Source organism: Pygocentrus nattereri, chromosome 17, assembly GCF_015220715.1.
Source record: "Pygocentrus nattereri isolate fPygNat1 chromosome 17, fPygNat1.pri, whole genome shotgun sequence".
Taxonomy (NCBI): Eukaryota; Metazoa; Chordata; class Actinopteri; order Characiformes; family Serrasalmidae; genus Pygocentrus; species Pygocentrus nattereri.
The window spans coordinates 35597956-35617120 of record NC_051227.1 but is presented as its reverse complement, the minus strand read 5'-3'; the positions used below and the strand labels follow the sequence as shown (position 1 = coordinate 35617120).

At 42.0% G+C, this 19165-nt stretch overlaps 1 protein-coding gene across 3 annotated transcripts in view; it reads left to right on the top strand.

The window, feature by feature from the left end:
• Positions 1-5757: 5757 nt before the first annotated feature.
• oafa (OAF homolog a (Drosophila)) overlaps positions 5758-19165 on the top strand; it is a 31371-nt gene continuing 17963 nt past the window's right edge. The window contains exons 1-2 of one of the 3 annotated variants that reach the window (XM_017713060.2): positions 5758-5850; positions 6229-6647. In XM_017713060.2, coding sequence (XP_017568549.1) covers positions 6441-6647 — 207 coding nt within the window. In that variant the 5' untranslated portion in view covers positions 5758-5850; positions 6229-6440. Of the gene's footprint in view, positions 5979-6154; positions 6648-19165 lie in introns of those variants that run through there. The other 2 variants (XM_017713059.2, XM_037546418.1) reach the window with 2 other exon arrangements.

Below are 19165 nucleotides of genomic sequence, written 5' to 3'. Positions count from 1 at the left end.
TAGGTGCTGCACAAGAAATAATATTTTATTCTTAAAAATAAATTTAACTTACTGAAAGGTGTGACTAAAATGTTGCTCTCAAAATGAATATATCATAAATATACTATATGGCCAAAATTATGTGGACATCTAACCATCACACCTGTGTGAGCTTTCCAAAACCATCAGCATTAATACCAATTTTATGACATCTTTTTCGTATCCATCGAACCCAAATTCGTCCTTCAGACTGCCAGATGGTGTAGTTCATCACTCCAGAGAACACATTTCCACGGCTCCAGTGTCCAGTGGTGGCATGCTGGACGCCACTCCAGTTGACAGCTTGCATTGTACATGGTGATCTTAGGCTTGTGTGCAGCTGTCTGCCCCTTTTCATGAAGCTCCAAATGTAGAGTTCATGTGCTGATATTTCTTCCAGAGGCAGTTTGGAACTGTAGTGAGTAATGCAATAGAGAAAAGTCGATTTTTACACACTATGTTGTTCAGCACTCGGTGGCACAGCTTATTGAGTTTGCATGGTCTGCCGCCTCATAGCTGAACGGTTGTTTCTCCTAGATGCTTCCATTTCTTACAGTTGTCTGGGGCAGATCTAGCAGGGGAGAAGTTTCTCAGACTGACTTGTGACCCATTCTACTTCCAGTGTTCGTCTATGGAGAGTGCATGGCTATGTGTTTTTTTTTTTTTACCTGATTTTCTCCCCAATTTAGTCGTCTCCAATTCCACCCGCTAGTTAGGCCTCCCTAATCACACGATGCTATTAACGATAGGAGTGTGAAGGCTAGCACAGGCTTCCTCCGAGACCTGCGAAACCAGCCACCACTTCTTTAACTACTGCTCACGCAACATCATTGGACAGCTGAACGCGCTCAGAGGAAAGCGCCATCCACCAGATCTGTTACGTCTCCTAACGGACGCCTGTGTTGACTAGCATTGCGCTGAGTGATGGGGGACCAGAGAGTGAGCTCAATTGTGCTCTTTTGGACTCCTGGGTACGGATGGCTGTAGCACCACCAGAGATCGAGCTCGCAATCTCCTGATGACAGGGCCAACGTTTAAACGGTTGCGCCACTCGGGAGCCCATGACTATGTGTTAGGTTTATAAACCTGTTAACAATGGCCATGGCTGAAACACCTGAGCTCACTCATTAGGAGGGGTGTCCACATACTTTTGTCCATATAGTGTACTTAGGCTTGTGCTTTTGTGTCATGCTGATATTCAAATTTTAGGGGGGTTGAAAATGGAGACATGCTACTGTATATAAGGTTTTATATTAAGCAGTTCAGATTTTTGTATTGTGTGAAGCTGAATTGCACTGTTTTGCATAAATACATGCTGCTCTTTCTTTAATGAAATTTGTATGTTTTCTGAGCAAAACAAGTCTCTATAGTATCTTCAGAGCCCAATAGAATCAAGGTCAACATTGAGAGGCACATACACACATCTGCTCTCTCAAACAATCTCCCTGGAAGGGGTTAACAGCATTGTTAGCAGTGCTGAGGCCAAAGATGAAGAGAACGCGCTTCGTGAATGTGGGTGAAGTGTACTGCAAGCAGAGCGCTGTGGAGGACAAACACTCAACTCCATTGAGAAATATGAGATGTGGCCATAAAAACAAAAGAGCAGACCATGAAGTAGAAAATCTGCTGATTTGTTTGTGTTGAGCCTCTTCAGCGGAGGGGTGATTTTCAACCCGGCACACAGCAGGTGTCGGACGGCCACTCTGTCCCACCACAGACCAATAACTCAGGTCTTTTATGGCTATGGAAATGTTTTAGTGGTCTGAGCATTATGCGGCAGGAGAAAAGACACTGCTCTAGGCAACACTGGTCCTGCCAGTGCTCTGTGCATGTACGAGTATATCTGTGTGTGTGTGTGTGTGTGTGTGTGTGTGTGTGTGTGTGTGTGCAATTGTCTGATAGCTGGAGTGCTTACATGTCTAGTTAATCATGAACTTGAATATACACTGTGACTAATCTGACCACAGGAAGACAAAAGGCACTTTACACTGTATAGTGCTATTCGTCAGTAACATAAGGGCTTTGATATCTATACAGATAAAAAAACCTGCAAAATGGGGCTTTTTATTTTGTTAATCAGGTAAGTGGTCATATTAAGCAGAAGTCATCATACCATACAATTTAACAGCCATGTTTTCCCATTTGTGATAGACGTGTGGTGACTTTTGTCAGCCCTAGAAATGAGATTTTTTACTTAAATAATATTAACTAATAAGATTATGCTTCACATACCCCTCCCACCACCACCAGCACCATCACTTATCATCAAGTGTCACAGCCTTTTGCTACGTTTCACTCAGAAATACTTGCAATAAAGGTTAAAAATGGCTTAAAAATGAAGATTAGTGTACAGGGCATTCAGAGCCCTTCATTTGTTTCACTTCCTCTTACTATTATGTAGACGTTGTTCATTTCTCAGGAGATGTTTCTTGAGAAACAGAGAAAAAGAGAGGTCTCCAAAGCTGGAACTCAAGAAATCATTAACAACCGTGCAAGACCACCAAGACTGCCCCCATCAGATAAAGGGCGCTTCTGTCCATCCTTCCGCTGTGAGAAGACAGTGCTATCAGTCTGAAAGAATGTGCAGCTGTCAAGAAAAGGAAACAGACAAAAAAGAAGAAAAAATGCAAATCAAACAAAGAAGCCACTGGTGTTCTCAGAACAATGGACTGACCACCCCAGAGTCCAGGCGTCGACAATCACTGAATGTGTTTGGGATTACATGAAAGAATGTGTGAAGATATTTCTTCAACCATCTTTATATTTAACATGGAACGAAATCAAAAATATTTACAACCAAGGAGCATATTTACTGCTCCAGGCCTAATTTTAGATTTAAAATGCATGCGTGTCACAAATGTAATTAAAAAGGTCAGAGAAAAGGGAATGGATTGTGGTTCTTTTTCACTGCCACCACAGCTGAAAGCACTTTGGACACCATAAAAGCAGCAACGTTTACCTGACCTCCTCCCCTCTAATTCATCACCGTGTTGACCAGAATGCCGGGCCAGCTGACACTGTTTGCTGAAGTTCAGTGCCTGCGTGTTTGCTCTTTGCTCCAGTCGAGCTCTCTTCCTCCACAGGGTCTCAGTCCTGAGGCTTCTCCCAGGTGGGCTTCTCTACCTGGGCCACCCAGTGAGAGGCTCCTCACCTGGGAACAGGAGTGCTTTGGAGCAGCGGCTGCTGTGCATCCTCCCATAGCGAAGTAATGCACAATTTAATAGGCTACTTTGATCACCCTAAACATCTCCAGATGTTGCTCTCTCGGTGTGTGGCGCTTCCTCCCTCCCTTTTACTGTCATACATCCCCCTAGGCATGTAATAAAATAAATGAAAGAACATACCACAATTTCACTCAGACTCAGTGAACTTGGTAGATAGCATAAAGAGATTATATCTTCAACTCTTACACTTTGAAAGCTTATTAATGTATATTTTGGCTGTGTTTTATGATCATGAGTCATGACATATGAAAAAGAAGATAAAGATCTTCAGTCCTCTTGATCGATACTTTAGGACTGAATGCATTTCGAGCAACAGGAATGTGGTTTCTTTGTTTATTTTTCCATATTATTATTTTTTATTATTATTAGAAATATTCCATATAATATTTTTCATTTTTGAGTGTTCGAAAAAGCCCTATGACAGTCTGGCAACCTGTCCAGGGTGTTTCCTGCCTTCCGCTCCAGCTTCCCACACAACCCAGAAGCATAAGCGGCCTAGAAAATGTGTGCGAGTGCTTGAAATAACATATTAAGTTTATATATATTGTGACGCCTCGACTGGACATAAGGCTTGTGCCAGTTGAGAGAGCAAAGAGGGGCACGTAGAGGCCTTCCAGAATGCTGGGTGCCTCTCCACAGCTTTGGTTTAGTTTTTAATGTTGTTGGTTATTAATTGTAATATGTGTTACAACTGTGTTTACAATCCATCTGTCCATCCATGTTCTAAACCGCTTCTCCCTCAGGGTTGCGGGGGGGGTGTACGGGTGCTGGAGCCTATCCCGTCTGTGTGCTGCGCTTGGCTGTTTGTGAGGTTCCATCTCTGCTGTTTCGATAAAGAGCATCTCGTGAAGAGAAAGCGGTGAACTCTGGGTCTTCTCCTGCGGTCTTCTCCCGCACTGATGCCACAGTATTTTCTAATACTTTTGTGTTAAATTAGACAATTATTGTTTGTCACAATCAATGTATATAATTTAGTGTAGACCACTCTTTCATTTACATAATTCCCACTCAAAAAACAAACTGAAGAAAACAAACTGAAGACATGATGAATGCTGATGAGTACAAATAAGTTTTAACACATCATGCGATACCATCTGAAAAATGTTTCATCATGAAGAAATTCAGCGGCTGGTGTTCTCAGAACAGAGCACTGACCATGCTGTTAAAACTTTTTTTTTCCCCACTGGAAATGAAATAAATAGACTTTCAGTACAGTATCACAGCAAGGCGAGTCCTGTATACCTATGTAAAATTATTAGCGTTTTTTAAATTACAATATTTACAACAAATAAGTTAGTATAAATAATTATTTAAGATTTCAAACAACAAAATCTTGTTTTGTCTATAACAAATATAAACATTAGTTAAAACAGTGAAATATTGGTCATGCATTTATGATCATTACAAGTTCTAAATAAATTAATATAATTTACAAATAAAATGACATTAATAAATCGAATTAATAACCTGAATTTAATTATACATATTTATAAATATTTTTAAATGTATGCATATTTTTTTATTTTACAGCACTTAGTCTCTCTTTCACTTTATATATACACTCACTGGCCACTTTATTAGGTACACCTTACTAGTAACAGGTTGGACCCCCTTTTGCCTTCAGAACTGCCTTAATTCTTCGTGTCAGACTTTCAACAAGGTGTTGGAAACATTCCTCAGAGATTCTGGTTGGTTATTTGAGTTTCTGTTGTCTTTCTATCACATGGAACCAGTCTGTCCATTCTCCTCTGACCTCTCACATCAACAAGGCATTTTCGCCCACACAACTGACCACTCACTGGACATTTCCTCTTTTTCTGACTGTTCTCTGTAAATCCTAGAGATGGTTGTGTGTGAAAATCCCAGCAGATCAGCAGTTTCTGAAATACTCAGACCAGCCCGTCTGGCACCAACAACCACACCACGTTCAAAGTCACTTAAATCCCCTTTCTTCCCCGTTCTGATGCTCGGTCTGCACTTCAGCAAGTTGTCTTGACCTCCTCTACATGCCTAAATGCATTGAGCTGCAGCCGTGTGATTGGCTGATTACCTGTGTTAACAAGAAATTGAATAGGTGTACCTGTATATATATATATACACACAAGCATAGAATATACATATGTTTCATTATTTCAGATTATAATCAGTAGCTTGTCTGTTTTGTATCTGTTTTGTATTTCATTAATATTAACTAAAGAAATGCACCAAATCAAGCACCACCACTGCTACTGAACCAGGACCTGATCAGGGCAGCTGTTACATTATACATACCCAACACGCAATACTGCTGCATATAGTCATCACTTTTACTTTTCCACGTGAATCTTCATTTTCACACACGTTAATAGCATTGTATTCTTTTATACTGCAACTCAAACACATTTCCTCGTCCAGGTGACCTTGTGTTCACCGTATGACCACTACTGAACTGAACTGAACTGAACTGAAGTGATTTTGCTGGCTGAGTGTTTTCAGGGCGCTGCGCCTTTAAGAGCCTCCAGCTCTGCCATGCCACTGAAACTTTTGGAGGCCGTACTGAGAGCCGAGCTGCACTTTGGATCATGAAGGAAGTGGCGGATCTCGGTGAGCGTGCGAGGGGAATGAAGAGGTGAGGGAGCCGGGAAAAACGGAAAGTCGCGCTGAATGTAACGCTGAAGCTCAGCGTGTTGAATGAAAGTGAGCGTTGTGTCTCGGTGCGAGTCTCCAGCGGCAGCTCTCTCCTCTAATCTCAGCGAGGTCTCTCTCTCTCTCTCTCTCTCTCTCTCTCTCTCTCTCTCTCTCTCTCCTCTAATCTCAACAAGGTCTCTCTCATCTCAACAAGGTCTCTCTCTCTCTCTCTCTCTCTCCCTCTCTCATCTCAACAAGGTCTCTCTCTCTCTCTCTCTCTCTCTCTCTCTCTCTCTCTCTCTCTCTCTCTCTCTCTCTCTCTCTCTCTCTCTCTCTAACTTCGTGGAGTTTCAGCGCTGCTCTCTGTCGCCGTTTACAGAATGACTGCTCCTTCACCTCACTCTGCCCAGAGAACATGGACGGAGAAGTGAGGAACACGGCGCGGTTCTGAGAGATGCCAGCGAGGAGTTTGTGTCAACACTTTGGTGGAATGAGCCGAACTGTACTAGCACCGCTGGTTCCCCTCAGGATTATGTGTCTTCTGTGTGAAGCCTTCTGCTGCTATTGAAGCCCATTTGTGCCCGGTCTGGTATGTTGGTGTCACCTGGACCTCCTCTGCTGCTGCTCTGTACCCTCCTCACCCTCACACGGTGCTCAGAGCTGAAGGTGCGAGTCCGCTTGGCTGATGGACACATCACCGAAGAGGTGCTGGAAGCGGACAGCGAGCAGGACTCCATCACTTTGGAGTTCAAGCAGGCTGATGGGACGCTCATAACCTTTGTGGCTGACTTTAAGCAGGTAAGGAGGGAAAAGCTGACACTGGTGAGCTGTTCGGGGTGATCAGTCTGGTCTTTCTTGGCTCAGATCTACACATGGGTAAATCATATGTGGTCACTTTTACTGCCAGCGTGAGGCTCAAGCCTCAACCTCTGCTGTAAATACAGACTTTTTGTACTGCCCATGCACGAGAGAGCTGTGAATGGCTTTGTGGAAATGGTATTAGATTTCAGTAGCTGAGTGCAGAGCCAGGCTGTGATTTGAGCAGCCTACGTCCCACGGATTACTTCATATTCGGTCATATTTGGCAAAAAATACGGCCTCGTGGTCTCACTGTAAGCTTTATCCATGCAGTTGGTAACAGTACTTTAACTGCGGACAGCTGACTGAATCCCATCACATTTGAAATCGGTTGAATCTGCTCTTCCAGCTCTTTTTCAAAGCTGTATTTCACGAGTCCTTTGAAGGAGACGCAGTAGAAATGAGTTCCAAATCTCTGTTTAATTGATTTTTTTTAAGCAGTTGAGGTCCTGAAATTAGACTTTCCTTGCTGTCATGCCAGCCTGCAGTGCTTCAAAGCCTATATTCAAAAACCGAGGGCAGATTCTTAATTGTATGTGATTAACAGCCCTCATTCAGGCGTTCCTAGAAACCTAGCTTGTGCTGGAAGTCCTCCGTCAGCACATTTAGATTGTTATACTGACGCTGTCTGGGCCAGAGCTTTAATGGCACATGGCAGGGCTCTTGAGCTCATGCTTTCCTCTTTTTTTTTTTTTTTTTTTTTTTTTTTTTTTTATCAGTTCCACACAGAGGCCTGTCTCCATTCCTCGCACATGTGTTTCTCATCTACGTCGCACAGTATCTCGCGGATTTATGGAAAGTTGAATTAAGTATGACTTCCAGCTGCCTTCCTGGATTTATTGTATGCTGCTCCAAGAGTGCTTTCACTTTGGGGCCAGCAGATAAGCTTTCATGCAGGCAGATACTGCTGTGTGGATCAGGTCACCAGCCTTTGCTGATGCTTTTGTGTGAACTTGCATGGAAATTTCCCTCGAATGGGTCTCATGATATACGTCCTTTTAATGAGACATTGTCATTCAAGAATAGCTGAATTACAGTCCTTAGTCAGGGAGAATGAGCTCTTTCATTTTCTCACAGTGCAGTATTTCAGCAGAAATCAGTCAAATCCAGTGGTTTGATGCATCTGAGGTATAAAAGTATGACATAGGTGGTATATATATTTTTTTCTTTCCTTTATCTGCCGAGCTGATCAGCTGCCCATCCTGTACGTCTGATGCTGTTGCCTCTTCTGCGTTGATTGGGTGCCGCTGCTCACCAGCCTTCAGGACCGGTTTGACCACCACTGAGCTTCTTGGTTTACAACGCTGTGCAGTCCTCACCCTCAGATCTTCTCTTTTCCCACTTTACTATAATACTTCATACTAATAATGTTTGCTATCCGGTGTCGACCATAGGAGGATGGGTTCCCCTTCTGAGTCTTGGTTCCTCTCAAGGTTTCTTCCTCTTTTAGGGAGTTTTTCCTTGCCACCGTCGCTGCTGGCTTGCTCATGGGGGCTCGGACCCGGATTTTCTTTCTTCTTTTCTCTTCTCTCTGTAATACTGATTGTTCTGTAAAGCTGCTTTGTGACAACACCTGTTGTAAAAAGCGCTATATAAATACATTTTGCTTGCTCGCTATAAAGCGGTGTTATGGAGCAGTTGGCAAGATCGTAATCTCTTCAGGCCTTTGTCCTGTTGGATAGTCATTAACCAGAGGAAGAGTATTGCAAGCTTGAGTTGGCACAATGTGTTTTGTCAAGCACCGTCCTACTTCTTGGGTCATCTTTGCAAGACTAGGAAACATTTCGTTTAAGAGTCTTGAGCAGAGTGTGGAAATTCTGTTTTGTCCTAGCAGGGGGTGCAGCTAGGGTCTGGTTTTGGCTGAGAACCAGCTTGGGTTGGAGCAAGCTCAGGGTCCTATCTGTGTTTAAATGGGCATTCCGGCCTAAAATAAGGATTTAATATTAACTGTCGTGTGATGTAACATTCAGCACTGCATCACTCGGCCTCATTTTCATCAGTTTGACAGAATTCACAGCTTTGTATCTTCTTTTTTTTTGTATTTTCATCCATCAGTGTTCTCTCACTACAGTGCCCAGCATGCATTGCAGAGATGCATCTTACAACCACACAGGGAATCCCCAAACAGCAATAAATACATGCTTTCATGTAGAGGCTAAACAACACAGGTGTGATGTTCAGTTTCATTAGCTATCTCGCTTCCTTCTACATTAGCCAGCTAGTGGGGAAAAAGCTCAGAACGTGCCCCAAATCACCTTTTTAAAAGTTCCTCCCACCTTCAAAGTGCATCATCTGAAGGGGGTTTTCTCACCTGGCCAAGGGGAAAATCTTAGTTTTAGGATTATTGTGACACCACTGTAGGATGAGAGAGGGATGTAGCCATGGTAGAATTTTTCATTTTTGTCAGGGTGTTACTTTAATGACCGCTTCACCTTCTGTTCCTGAAAGCTGAAGGTTTGGAGGAAATCACAGGTTTTAGAAATGCACAGCATATTTAATACCTGCAGTATTAGCTTCTGCAGTGTTGACATCACATGAAAACAAATCACTTTTTTCGCTGTAGCCTGAGCCAAACTCATGAGTTTCATGTTAAATCTTCACCCGTTTTTGTTTTATTCCAAGGCCCAGTATTTATAGTGTAATCACAATAAGATGTTTTGTTAATGTCCTGCAGAACACTATGTTTTTCCACAAGCTAAGAGCCTGTTTTGATTTTGTTTGTTGGGGTGTGTGTGTGTGTTTTTGGGGTGGGGTGGGGGGTGCAGTGTTGGTGCTCCTGGACATGAGGTAATTTGGACCCATCAAAACAAGGGAGATGTGTATGGGAAGCAGGGCAGTGATCACACACAATTACAAGAACGTACCATGCTGTAAAGGCGGGAGTGTGAAAGCTCACACTAGCACTGTCTTAAATCACTCTTTTATCTCCTCTTCTTCTCTTCTAGCTGTATAGTGTTTTTAGTCTCTCTCTCTCTCTCTCTCTCTCTCTCTCTCTCTCTCTCTCTCTCTCTCTCTCTCTCTCTCTCTCTCACCCTTCGGCTGTTTAATATCTAGGCTGCCTTCAAAGAACAGGCAGTTATGGGGGAAATAGCCCACACAGTAAGTGGTGATGAATGTGAGTTGATTTATTTTGCCTCACACCCACTGCTGTTGAAGGAGGAGAGCATAGTGGTTGGCCTTTTGTGCATCTCCCCATTGGGATATCCTTGACCCGCTTGGCACAGTCCCATCCCTTCTTCTTTCACTGAAACCACATACAGTATCTCCCAGTAACCTTGGCCATGGTGCTGGAAACTTGGACATTTTGTAGCTATGAATTTAACATTAGGATATTGTTTTATTTATTTCGTAACAACTCTGTGCTTTTTCTTTGCCTCAGTTTGGTTGTTTCCAGTTCCCCCGTTCCCAAGACTTGTAAGCCTTTTCCTGTATGACATGACAGTACCGCTTCTTCGGAAGACTGAGGGTTGCACATGCTTTCTCAAAGACGGGAGGCCTGTTGCATCATTATCTTGAGCCTCCAGCCATGGTGCGGAGTTACAACATTCGTGAAAATAGGTGACTAGTGTTATTTGGAGTGATGCCATGGAAGAACTACTTTTGTCTCCCTAATAAAACTTTTAGTGGATGATTCTTTGAAAGAAAGTTCCAGCATTTTTCAAATGTACTGTCAGTGTACCCCATCTGTAGCTCATGCTTGCTTACCACAGATAATAATTTCAGTGCTTTTCCCTTTGTTCAGAAAGAGAGACAACCAGTTTACTCAAAACATACTTACCAGGAACTGAGCCCATTGTATTAAGTGTGTTTCGAGTCAAAGGGTTTTCTGTTTTTGTGCAAAGTACCTGAGGCCTACCTGATAATATCTACCAATATTGATGACCCACTGTATTATTGTTGTTGGTGAAAGTAATGCAGGTAATAAGCAGCTTTTTTGGTCATGGGATTTGAAAAATGCAGTCATCCGATAATAGTGTGAAACCTCAAATATTGCTACTGAAGAACCTAACAAGAGTCACCAACTTGACTATAAAACAGCAATGCAGTCTGAACAGGTGAATATTTTTTATGCGCTCATTTTGCACAAAATCATGGTTAAAATAACAAAACACTAAATGTATCTACATCTAACTAGTAGCATGAGCTTGTTTGAGGCTTGTGCCTCTGTTTTACACAGTCTGCTGCCATTGTTAAACGAAGTCTCTCATTAACACGTTTTGAGGCCCTCATGCAAATTTCCGACTGATTTTAAAAGGTGGAGGAAAACAGAAGCAGAACAGCCTAAAGTTGCTCAAGCTTTTGTAAATCAAGCTGAATATGTACTCCGCTTCACTATTTGTGCAATTCTTCCACATTATGTCCGGCTATCCTTCAAATTAAGATGCAGAAGAAAGAGAAGTGTAATTTTTGGTAGTCACATAGTTCATAAACAACGCATTTAGGCTCATTCAAAAAATTTCACGTCTTGCCTGGCACAAAATCCAGATGAACAGGACTAATTACCTTCTCTTTTTAATGAAACGTGCGGTTGTTCGGTGTTGTCTTTTTAATTACCAACAATATTCAAGATAGGCTCAGGAAAGCAAGTTGGGTTGGATTGTGACATCATTTATCACGAGAACGATAAATACTGTCATATTGCCCAACCTAGCTTGCTCATATCCTCCACTTCTTCCAACTGCTAGTGCAACCAGTTGTGCCTGCCTCAGACTGTGATTGGTGCGTGGCATGGCTTGGCTTCACTGTTGTCTCACTGTTGAACGAGCTTCATTGTTAAACATGTGTGAGCATATCTTCATGGGCTCAGTGCCATGGCCCCACTCTTGTTTGGGAACAGGAAACATTGGGCCACGGTGTAACCGTCACATTCATCAGAGTAAACCCCTATGCAAACATGTTTGCCGCCTGAGTGGTTAATGTTCCCTGTCTGGATTTGAGTTCTCCCAGCCTGCCTGCTGCGTCACTTGCAGGAACTTGTCACGGCTTTTATGTGCCGGTGTCACCTTTTCTGGGCAGCGAGCGCTCACCGAGTCGTTTTAAGTGCCGTCCAGGTGTGAGCACTTGGATTTTAGCCGTCCTACTCGTTTGTGTGAAGTCACGTGGGAACAGTGTGGCTGCAGACACTGGCAGTTGCTCATTCACCTCCTGTTAGTTTCACAGCAGTGACTGTTCAAACGGATGATGTGGTGGATTTGGCCCTTCCCCTCTGTTTTCAAAGGCGTTCTAAAGTGAAAGTTACTCCAGAATGTAAGCGATACCTTGGAATAGGTGTAGCGGCTTGTGGTGAACTTTGTTGGCTAGTTTTTAAAAGTAGCATGCAAAAACGGTGGGCAATATGACAGTATGTTATCTAAGGGGTGGGTGATATAGCACAAGTACAGTATCACGATACATGAATCATTTTCAGGATGAACAGTGTGTCACAATTACAACAGTCATACGCTTAAAATTATGAATTGCGATTAATCGCGATTAATTTTGTGTAGTTAATTGTGATCAATTGAATTTGTCTTATTTGCTTAAAATAGACCTTTTTTGATAGTTTTTTAAAAAAATTCATTGAAAAATCAGGGCATTTTGATGTAAATGTATAAGCAGACAAAATACATTTCATCAGAATGTATTTAATACTTTTAGTAATTCGGTAACTTTATTTTCATGATGATTTATATGAACCTGTGCATAAAGTTGCATGACCGGATGGACACAGGTTTCCGTTTTCATGACCATCCAGACTTGTTTCTCCTCTACGATTGTAGCCTCTTATGTGTTGTTTTAGGGAGAACAGGAGCTTTCCACTTTGCTATTACTTTTGTTAGTTTGCTGCTTGTTGACTTATCCACAGTTCACATGCAGGTAGTTTGCTGAAGGCATTCTCCAGTGCTAATATTACTGATGTTACCACATCAGCACAATGTTTTGATTAGTTAAGACTCAACACCTTTCAAACACCATTGAAACAGACTGAATAACCAGAAGTGTTACATTTCCAAAATACTATAAAGGGTGCATACAAAGATTTTCATACTGATTTACGATGAATAGCCAATTATGCTCTTTTTTTTTTTTTAAAAATAAACATGCAGTTGGGCAGTGGTCTTTAAGTAGTGAGGATATCCATGATGTGCCCAGAAAAGCTTATTATGACAAATACCATTGGTCAAATATATGTGGACAGCTGACCATCACACCTATATGTGCTTGTTGGAGATCCTATATCAAAACCATTTGAATTAATATGGAGTTGCCCCACTTTTGCTATTTCAGCGTCCACTCTTCAGTGAAAACAACGTTTGTGAGGTCAGTCACTGATGTTGGATGAGAAGGCCTGGCTCACAGTCGACATTCCAGTTCGTTCCAAAGGTGTTCAGAGAGGTTGAAGTCCGAGATGTCGGAGCTCACTTTGTGCACAGAGGCACAGTTATGTTGGAACAGGAAAGGGCTTGCGCCGAACTACTGCAACAACGTTGGAAGCACATAATTCTCTAAAATGTCTTTGTGTGCTGTAGCATTAACATTACTCTTCCCTGGAACAAAAGGGCGGAACCCAAACCCTGAAAAACAGTCCCAACCCATTATCCCCCCTCCACCATACTTTACTGTTGCCACTTTGCATTACTGTAGGTAATGTAGTGGCATCTGCCAGTGTCATATTCGTCCATCAGACGTGATTCCTCATTCTAGATAATGTTTCCACTGTTCCAGAGTTCAGTGGCGGTTTCCTATGGCATCCTATGATGGTTTAAAGTTACTGAGCTCTTCAGTTTGTTCTGTTCTACTGCTAATATGTCTATAAAGATTGCATGGCTATGAGCTTCATTTTAAGAGGCATGTCCAAATACTTTTTCGTGTGATTTATCACAGTATGATAGTCACATTTTCCCTCACTGTTTTATTCTTATTGTGATGAATTACAACACAATGCATTTTTATTTGTATTGCAGGTATTCGCATTACTTCTTGCACAATGAGCAACTGCAGTCTTCTTAAAAAGCAGTTTACACCAGTTATAGACAACTTGTAGTTGTAGTTGTAGTTATATAGAAGTTATTGTGATGTTATTTTTTTTCTAAATCACCCACCCTTAGCTTGCAGACAGTATGTGTTCCTGTAAAAAATTTTGATAGATATTTTAAAGTATTTTTTCCCCATCCATGGTTTCCACAGGCAGTCCCCCGGCGGACTGTCCAGTGTCTCTTTGGCCACAAGCTGATCTCTGGTCTGCATAAAGTCAAGCAGATGTTGGCCTTTTGAGGACTGCACATAATGAAAAATGTCCCAGTTCCCACAGAAAGAAAGGCAGACGTGGCTAAGCAAACTGACTCACGATCAGCTGGTCCATATCACGTTTCACCAGTGACAAAGCTAGTGTGCAGTGCTGTCACTCTTTTATTATATTAATAATCAAGTATTCATTTTCTGAATTGAGTTTTTAAGAAAGGCCAGTGGACTGTGCACAGCCTTTCAAAGGTTCCAGAATACGTTGTTGCCTTTAAAAAGATTTTGTTTCAGAGATATTAAAAATGACAGTGGGGAAACACTGAATTGCTGATCCCACTGTGCCCATCTTCTTGCTGCTTCTTACTGTAAGACACATACTATGAGAATTTAAAATATGCTTTATGCAAATGGACAGCTAAACAGTACAGATTTAGTGAGTTAGTAAAGATAAATGTATTTATAGAAAAAGTTAATCACTGAAGTCCACTAGATAGGCCTGGGCGATAATAGATAATGATCATTTTTGCGATATAATTTTTTCTCGGTAGAGCGATTTTAAAAAAAGGTTTGATAAATGTTCGATATAATACACCATCTCACACTTCCATGTTCAGCGAAATCCCTGGTGGCATTTTCTACTGCAAGTGCTGTTGCCATGATTAAAGAAGGAGGGGGCGACGAGTGAAAGAGGGTCGCCAAATATACTTTAGCAACGTCTGAAATGTGGAGTTATGTTCCCTGTCTGAGTGGAGTGACCAGCGATCTGTTCTCCTGGGACCAAATGTGAGTGATGAGAAGTGGCATAGCTTGGCTGACCGACAGTGAACTCGACTCTTTCCGTACATCCTGACGGGCTCTAGCAGCGTTAAATCACAATCCTCACAACTGCAGCGCTGTCAAAGCCATATGGAAGTATTAGTGCATTCCCAAGCAATGAAAGTGAGTTCATGTCAGTTACAGCCCTGATTTAAACAAAAGTAAACTGAGGAAGCTGTGAGGCATTGGAGAGTGGGAGCATGCTATTTTTACAGCGCTGTTTTTAGCAGCTGGCTAACTTGAAGCAGTGCCCGTCACTCGCACAACACAGCGAATTGATGATTCTGTAGATCAAACACGACGCAAAAGCACCGCTTTCAGTTTAAACGTACCTTAAAGGAGGACTCTCTTTGACTGGTGTTGCATATAATGTACAAAATACTAGAGGAACCCAGGCGTCTGCTAACTGGCATTTGAATACTGTGATACGCTCTGACATGGATGTGGTGGGACTGGTGCCAGTAATATTTGCTGTTCGTACTAAGTTGACAGTATTGAGAAACGAAAGAAACTAGCACTGTTTTTGGCCACTTGTTTAGCAATTGTAACGGGACAGCTGAGCACTCGTCACCAGACAGCTAAAAATAATGTTTTCTTTCTTAAATTATGACTATTACAAAACTGCAGCCATGCTTTTCCAGCTGGAACAGCTAATCAGAAACTTTCTCCCACTCTGTCCTATGACAGATGTGTGAAATGTTCCACTGTTTGGTGAGTGTTTGTCATGTTCCGACCGTAAAGGATAGTTTAAAACAGCGATTAACCACCAAGGAGCAAAGATCAGCCTTCAAACTTGAAAGAAATAATGATTTGATTTCATTTATTGTGATGTGTATCGATATCAACCAATATGAATTTTGTTTAGCGTGATAACGTTTTTGGCCGTATCACCCAGCTCTACTACTAGAGTATCATTGAGGGTTCCTTTAAAGCTACACTGTGTGATTTTTGGGGGTTTGGTGACCTCTCTGGTGAACATGTGTAATTGCATGCAATGTGTGGTAGCATCAGTTTTGCTTCAGACCCTTACCTGAGTAGGTAATTCTGGTGTGTGTGTGTGTGTGTGTGTGTGTGTGTGTGTTAAAAGAGCATTCAGAGAGAGCCTTCTTTTTGGGCTGCATGCGTGACGTTAATATGTAAAATTAACACACAAAAAATGATGAAAGAAAAACTTGCGCAGTATCTGAACCGATACCTCTGACTTTTAAACAGTTATTTCAGGCTTTATGGGGAGACTTGCAGCAGTGCACACAGCATATTTTAGCCTGTATTTTCTTCTGACTCAGCAGCGCTACTTCTTTTAACTTTAACCAAAAATCTTACGCAGCACAGCTTTAACAGTCGCTCTTTAACCGTATTTATTATGGACTTTTTGTCTGTACATTCTATATTTAGTATGTCTTCGAATATCTTTTGCATAATCTTAGTAGCTTTTGTCCTGTGTTTGTGTCTAAAGTTCAGTTTTCATTTTCTGAGCAAGTTGTCCTCAGATGCCACAAGGGAAGGAAGAACCTCTGATTCAGTCTGATTCATTGCGAAACACTGGCATGTCCTTGCAAACACCACCTTCCTGGTCAATGGCCTGCAATTTAGTGTCAAGCTAGTTCCTAAGAAGCAGTGCTTTTTGTAGAAGTGAAACTTTTCCCCAAGAGATAAAAGAAACATTGAGTTTAAAGCACTCATATCTGCCGTTCCCACATTGCAGTGTCTCTCCTGTTCTTGTGCAATAGATTTTACTTTGATAAGCTGTGTTGATATATTGAGTGAAGCTGCTGTGAGACCAGCTTTATGAACCTGATTTATCATTGAATAGTGTAAATCTGTGAGCTGAACTGATGCAGAGTTGGTGTTTTGCTGGCCTTGAGATGAGGGTAAGGGGAGTTAATTAGCCATGCCATATTGTGCAGCCCCTTTGGCTTGTTTTTCAGGGATGTTTGGAGGAGAGGTCGCAATAAAGCAGAACGGTCAATGTTCCGTTGAGTTAGGAGGACAAACAGCTGAGCAGTAGCGTGCAAACATGGTGCCAGCATTTAGCACCAGCATTCCCTGGAGCCACACACCTAGAAGCCAAAGATCAGATGTCCTTTCTGATGTCACCTTTTCTGATCCAGATAATTAATATACACAGAGGATTCTAGGTGCGTTTCACATAGAAGGATTTCTCAGTTGAAGTTTGTCCTGTTAGGCTCCAGCACCCCCCCGCGACCCTGACGGAGAAGCGGCTTGGAAAATGGATGGGTGGATGGATGGAAGTTTGTCCTGTAGGAAAGTCCCCTACATCTCCTCCTATTGGACAGTCTTGGCTTGTGGCTTTAGTTATGTGGCTCCATTTTTCTACGGGTATGTTTGAAATCCCCGTAACTGTTCTGGCCTGAAGTTCAACGTGTTATTTGGCATGTTATGTAGCGTAGAAGTTTGACACGATTTTATATTGTTTTCATGTTATCTTCCATCAGATTTCTCTCACTGCAGTACCCAGGACACACAAAGCAAATGCATCATAGAAACAAAATTCTAAAGAAAGTGGTGTTTCTATCGTATTCAGATCAAAATGAAAGCCACAGACAAGTTTGACCCTGCCGTGCAGAGAAGTTAAGCCAAACTGAGGTAAGGTATCTAGATAGCCTTGCTAACTGTATGTTCTGGTTTGCTGACCTCCTCATCTGATGCGTCCTTTCTGTCCTTTGAGTATTTCTTTCTAATTCATTTTTAAAGGCATTTAGGTTAGCTCTGAGGTTGCACTGATATGAGAATTCTGGGCCAACGTTGATATCCAGTGTTTTTAATGTCCAGATCTGTTTGAAGTGGATGCCAAAATATATGAAATTATAAAATGCAGAAATTGAAATGAAATCCACTTGGATTTCCAATATGGAGAAATATAAAATTTGTAAAATATTACGAATGCAATCAAATGCAGACATGTTTAGCACAATAACCCAGCATCGCATACACCATCTGCTCTTCTGTGTGTTTCTCAAGTATAGATTTGAAATACTGGTCAAATCTAAACATAAAATATTTGTAACACTTATGTTGATAACAATATGACTATCATTGTGCATCCCTACATTTTCCTGTTCTTCCATAAAAAGAAGACCTGGTAACTTCAAACTCATTATAACAGAAAGCTCGGTTTTCGATATTCCAATCATATTTTGAGACATTCCATTGTTTTTTTAAGTACCTGGAAACAAATCAAAATGATTGTCTGTAATAGTAAATTGTTATAGTGCTGGCCTGGCAGAGATTAGGTTGAGAGATGCCCGAGTGATGCTGGAGAAAATTGCTGAAGTATATTTCTTTACAAAAAAAAAGTGCAGTTTTTAATTCATTTTAATTCTGCCTTATAGGATTCAGCATTGTTTTAAGTGGGGAATTTTATTGTAAAGCTTGTGAACAGAGAGACTGGTGCACTACATGCAGCCTTTTGGCCTCAGGCTTGAAAAAAATGCACGTGCAGTCTTCTCAGGAAAACAAAAGCCTGGAGCTTAATTAATAGAAAATAATATCATTTGAATCACAATCGTAATCAGAAAAATTGCAATTGGATATCTTTCCCAAATTGGGAAACCCTTCCAGAGCAGCATTATAGAGGTCTTTGCTTCAACACATTAGGTCCAGGTAGAGTGGTCCAGGTGTGAGGGGCTTTACATTCCTAGTGTAATTAGCCTGAACTCTCGCATTTGTCGCCAGCTTGATAAACCCCCCCCCCTCTTTTGTCCGGGTTTGTTGGTCTTTACAGTGAGAGGTTAAAAACTGCTGTGCACCTGTGCCTTTTCACAGGGCTGCCTGGGCCGGCAGTGTAAATACTTCCACTGCAGCAGAACAAGCAGTAATCCCCCTCCACTGTTGAGGGAAACGTCAGACAATGCTGTTCTCTTAATTTCTGATCTTGAAGATCTTTAACCATAAATATTCCAATCCTCATGCGGTCCTGCTCCGCAGCATGTTTGCTCGGCTTGCAGTTTGTTTGCGTCGGAGCTTGGCTCCACGCTGCTGTTAGGTTTCAGGCGTCTCCTAGTGCGTGTGGTAAATCTCTTTCCAAAGGCCAGATAGCCTTTGTACTCTGGCAGGGCAGGAGTTCTGCCTAATCTGCGCTCCGCTGGGTAAATTATGTGGTAAGGTGAAAGTAAACAGCCTTATAAAGCATACCTGTATTCTGACCCGGTGGGGGAGTACAGGGCTTGAACTCGACAAACTTCACTTCACTTCAGGCTCATGGTTCACTTTTTTTGAATGGAGGGTTAAGCAGGCCCCATGAAACAGACCTGCTCTATGAGGAGCCTGGAAAACAGGAAGTGCAGAGAGTTCTCTGGAGACCTTTGGCAGAAAGCTGCATTGTCCTTGATAAGGGGGGCTCTCTGTCAGTGGAGCGAGGTGTTCACACTCCAGAGCACACCACACACACTCCAGCTGCT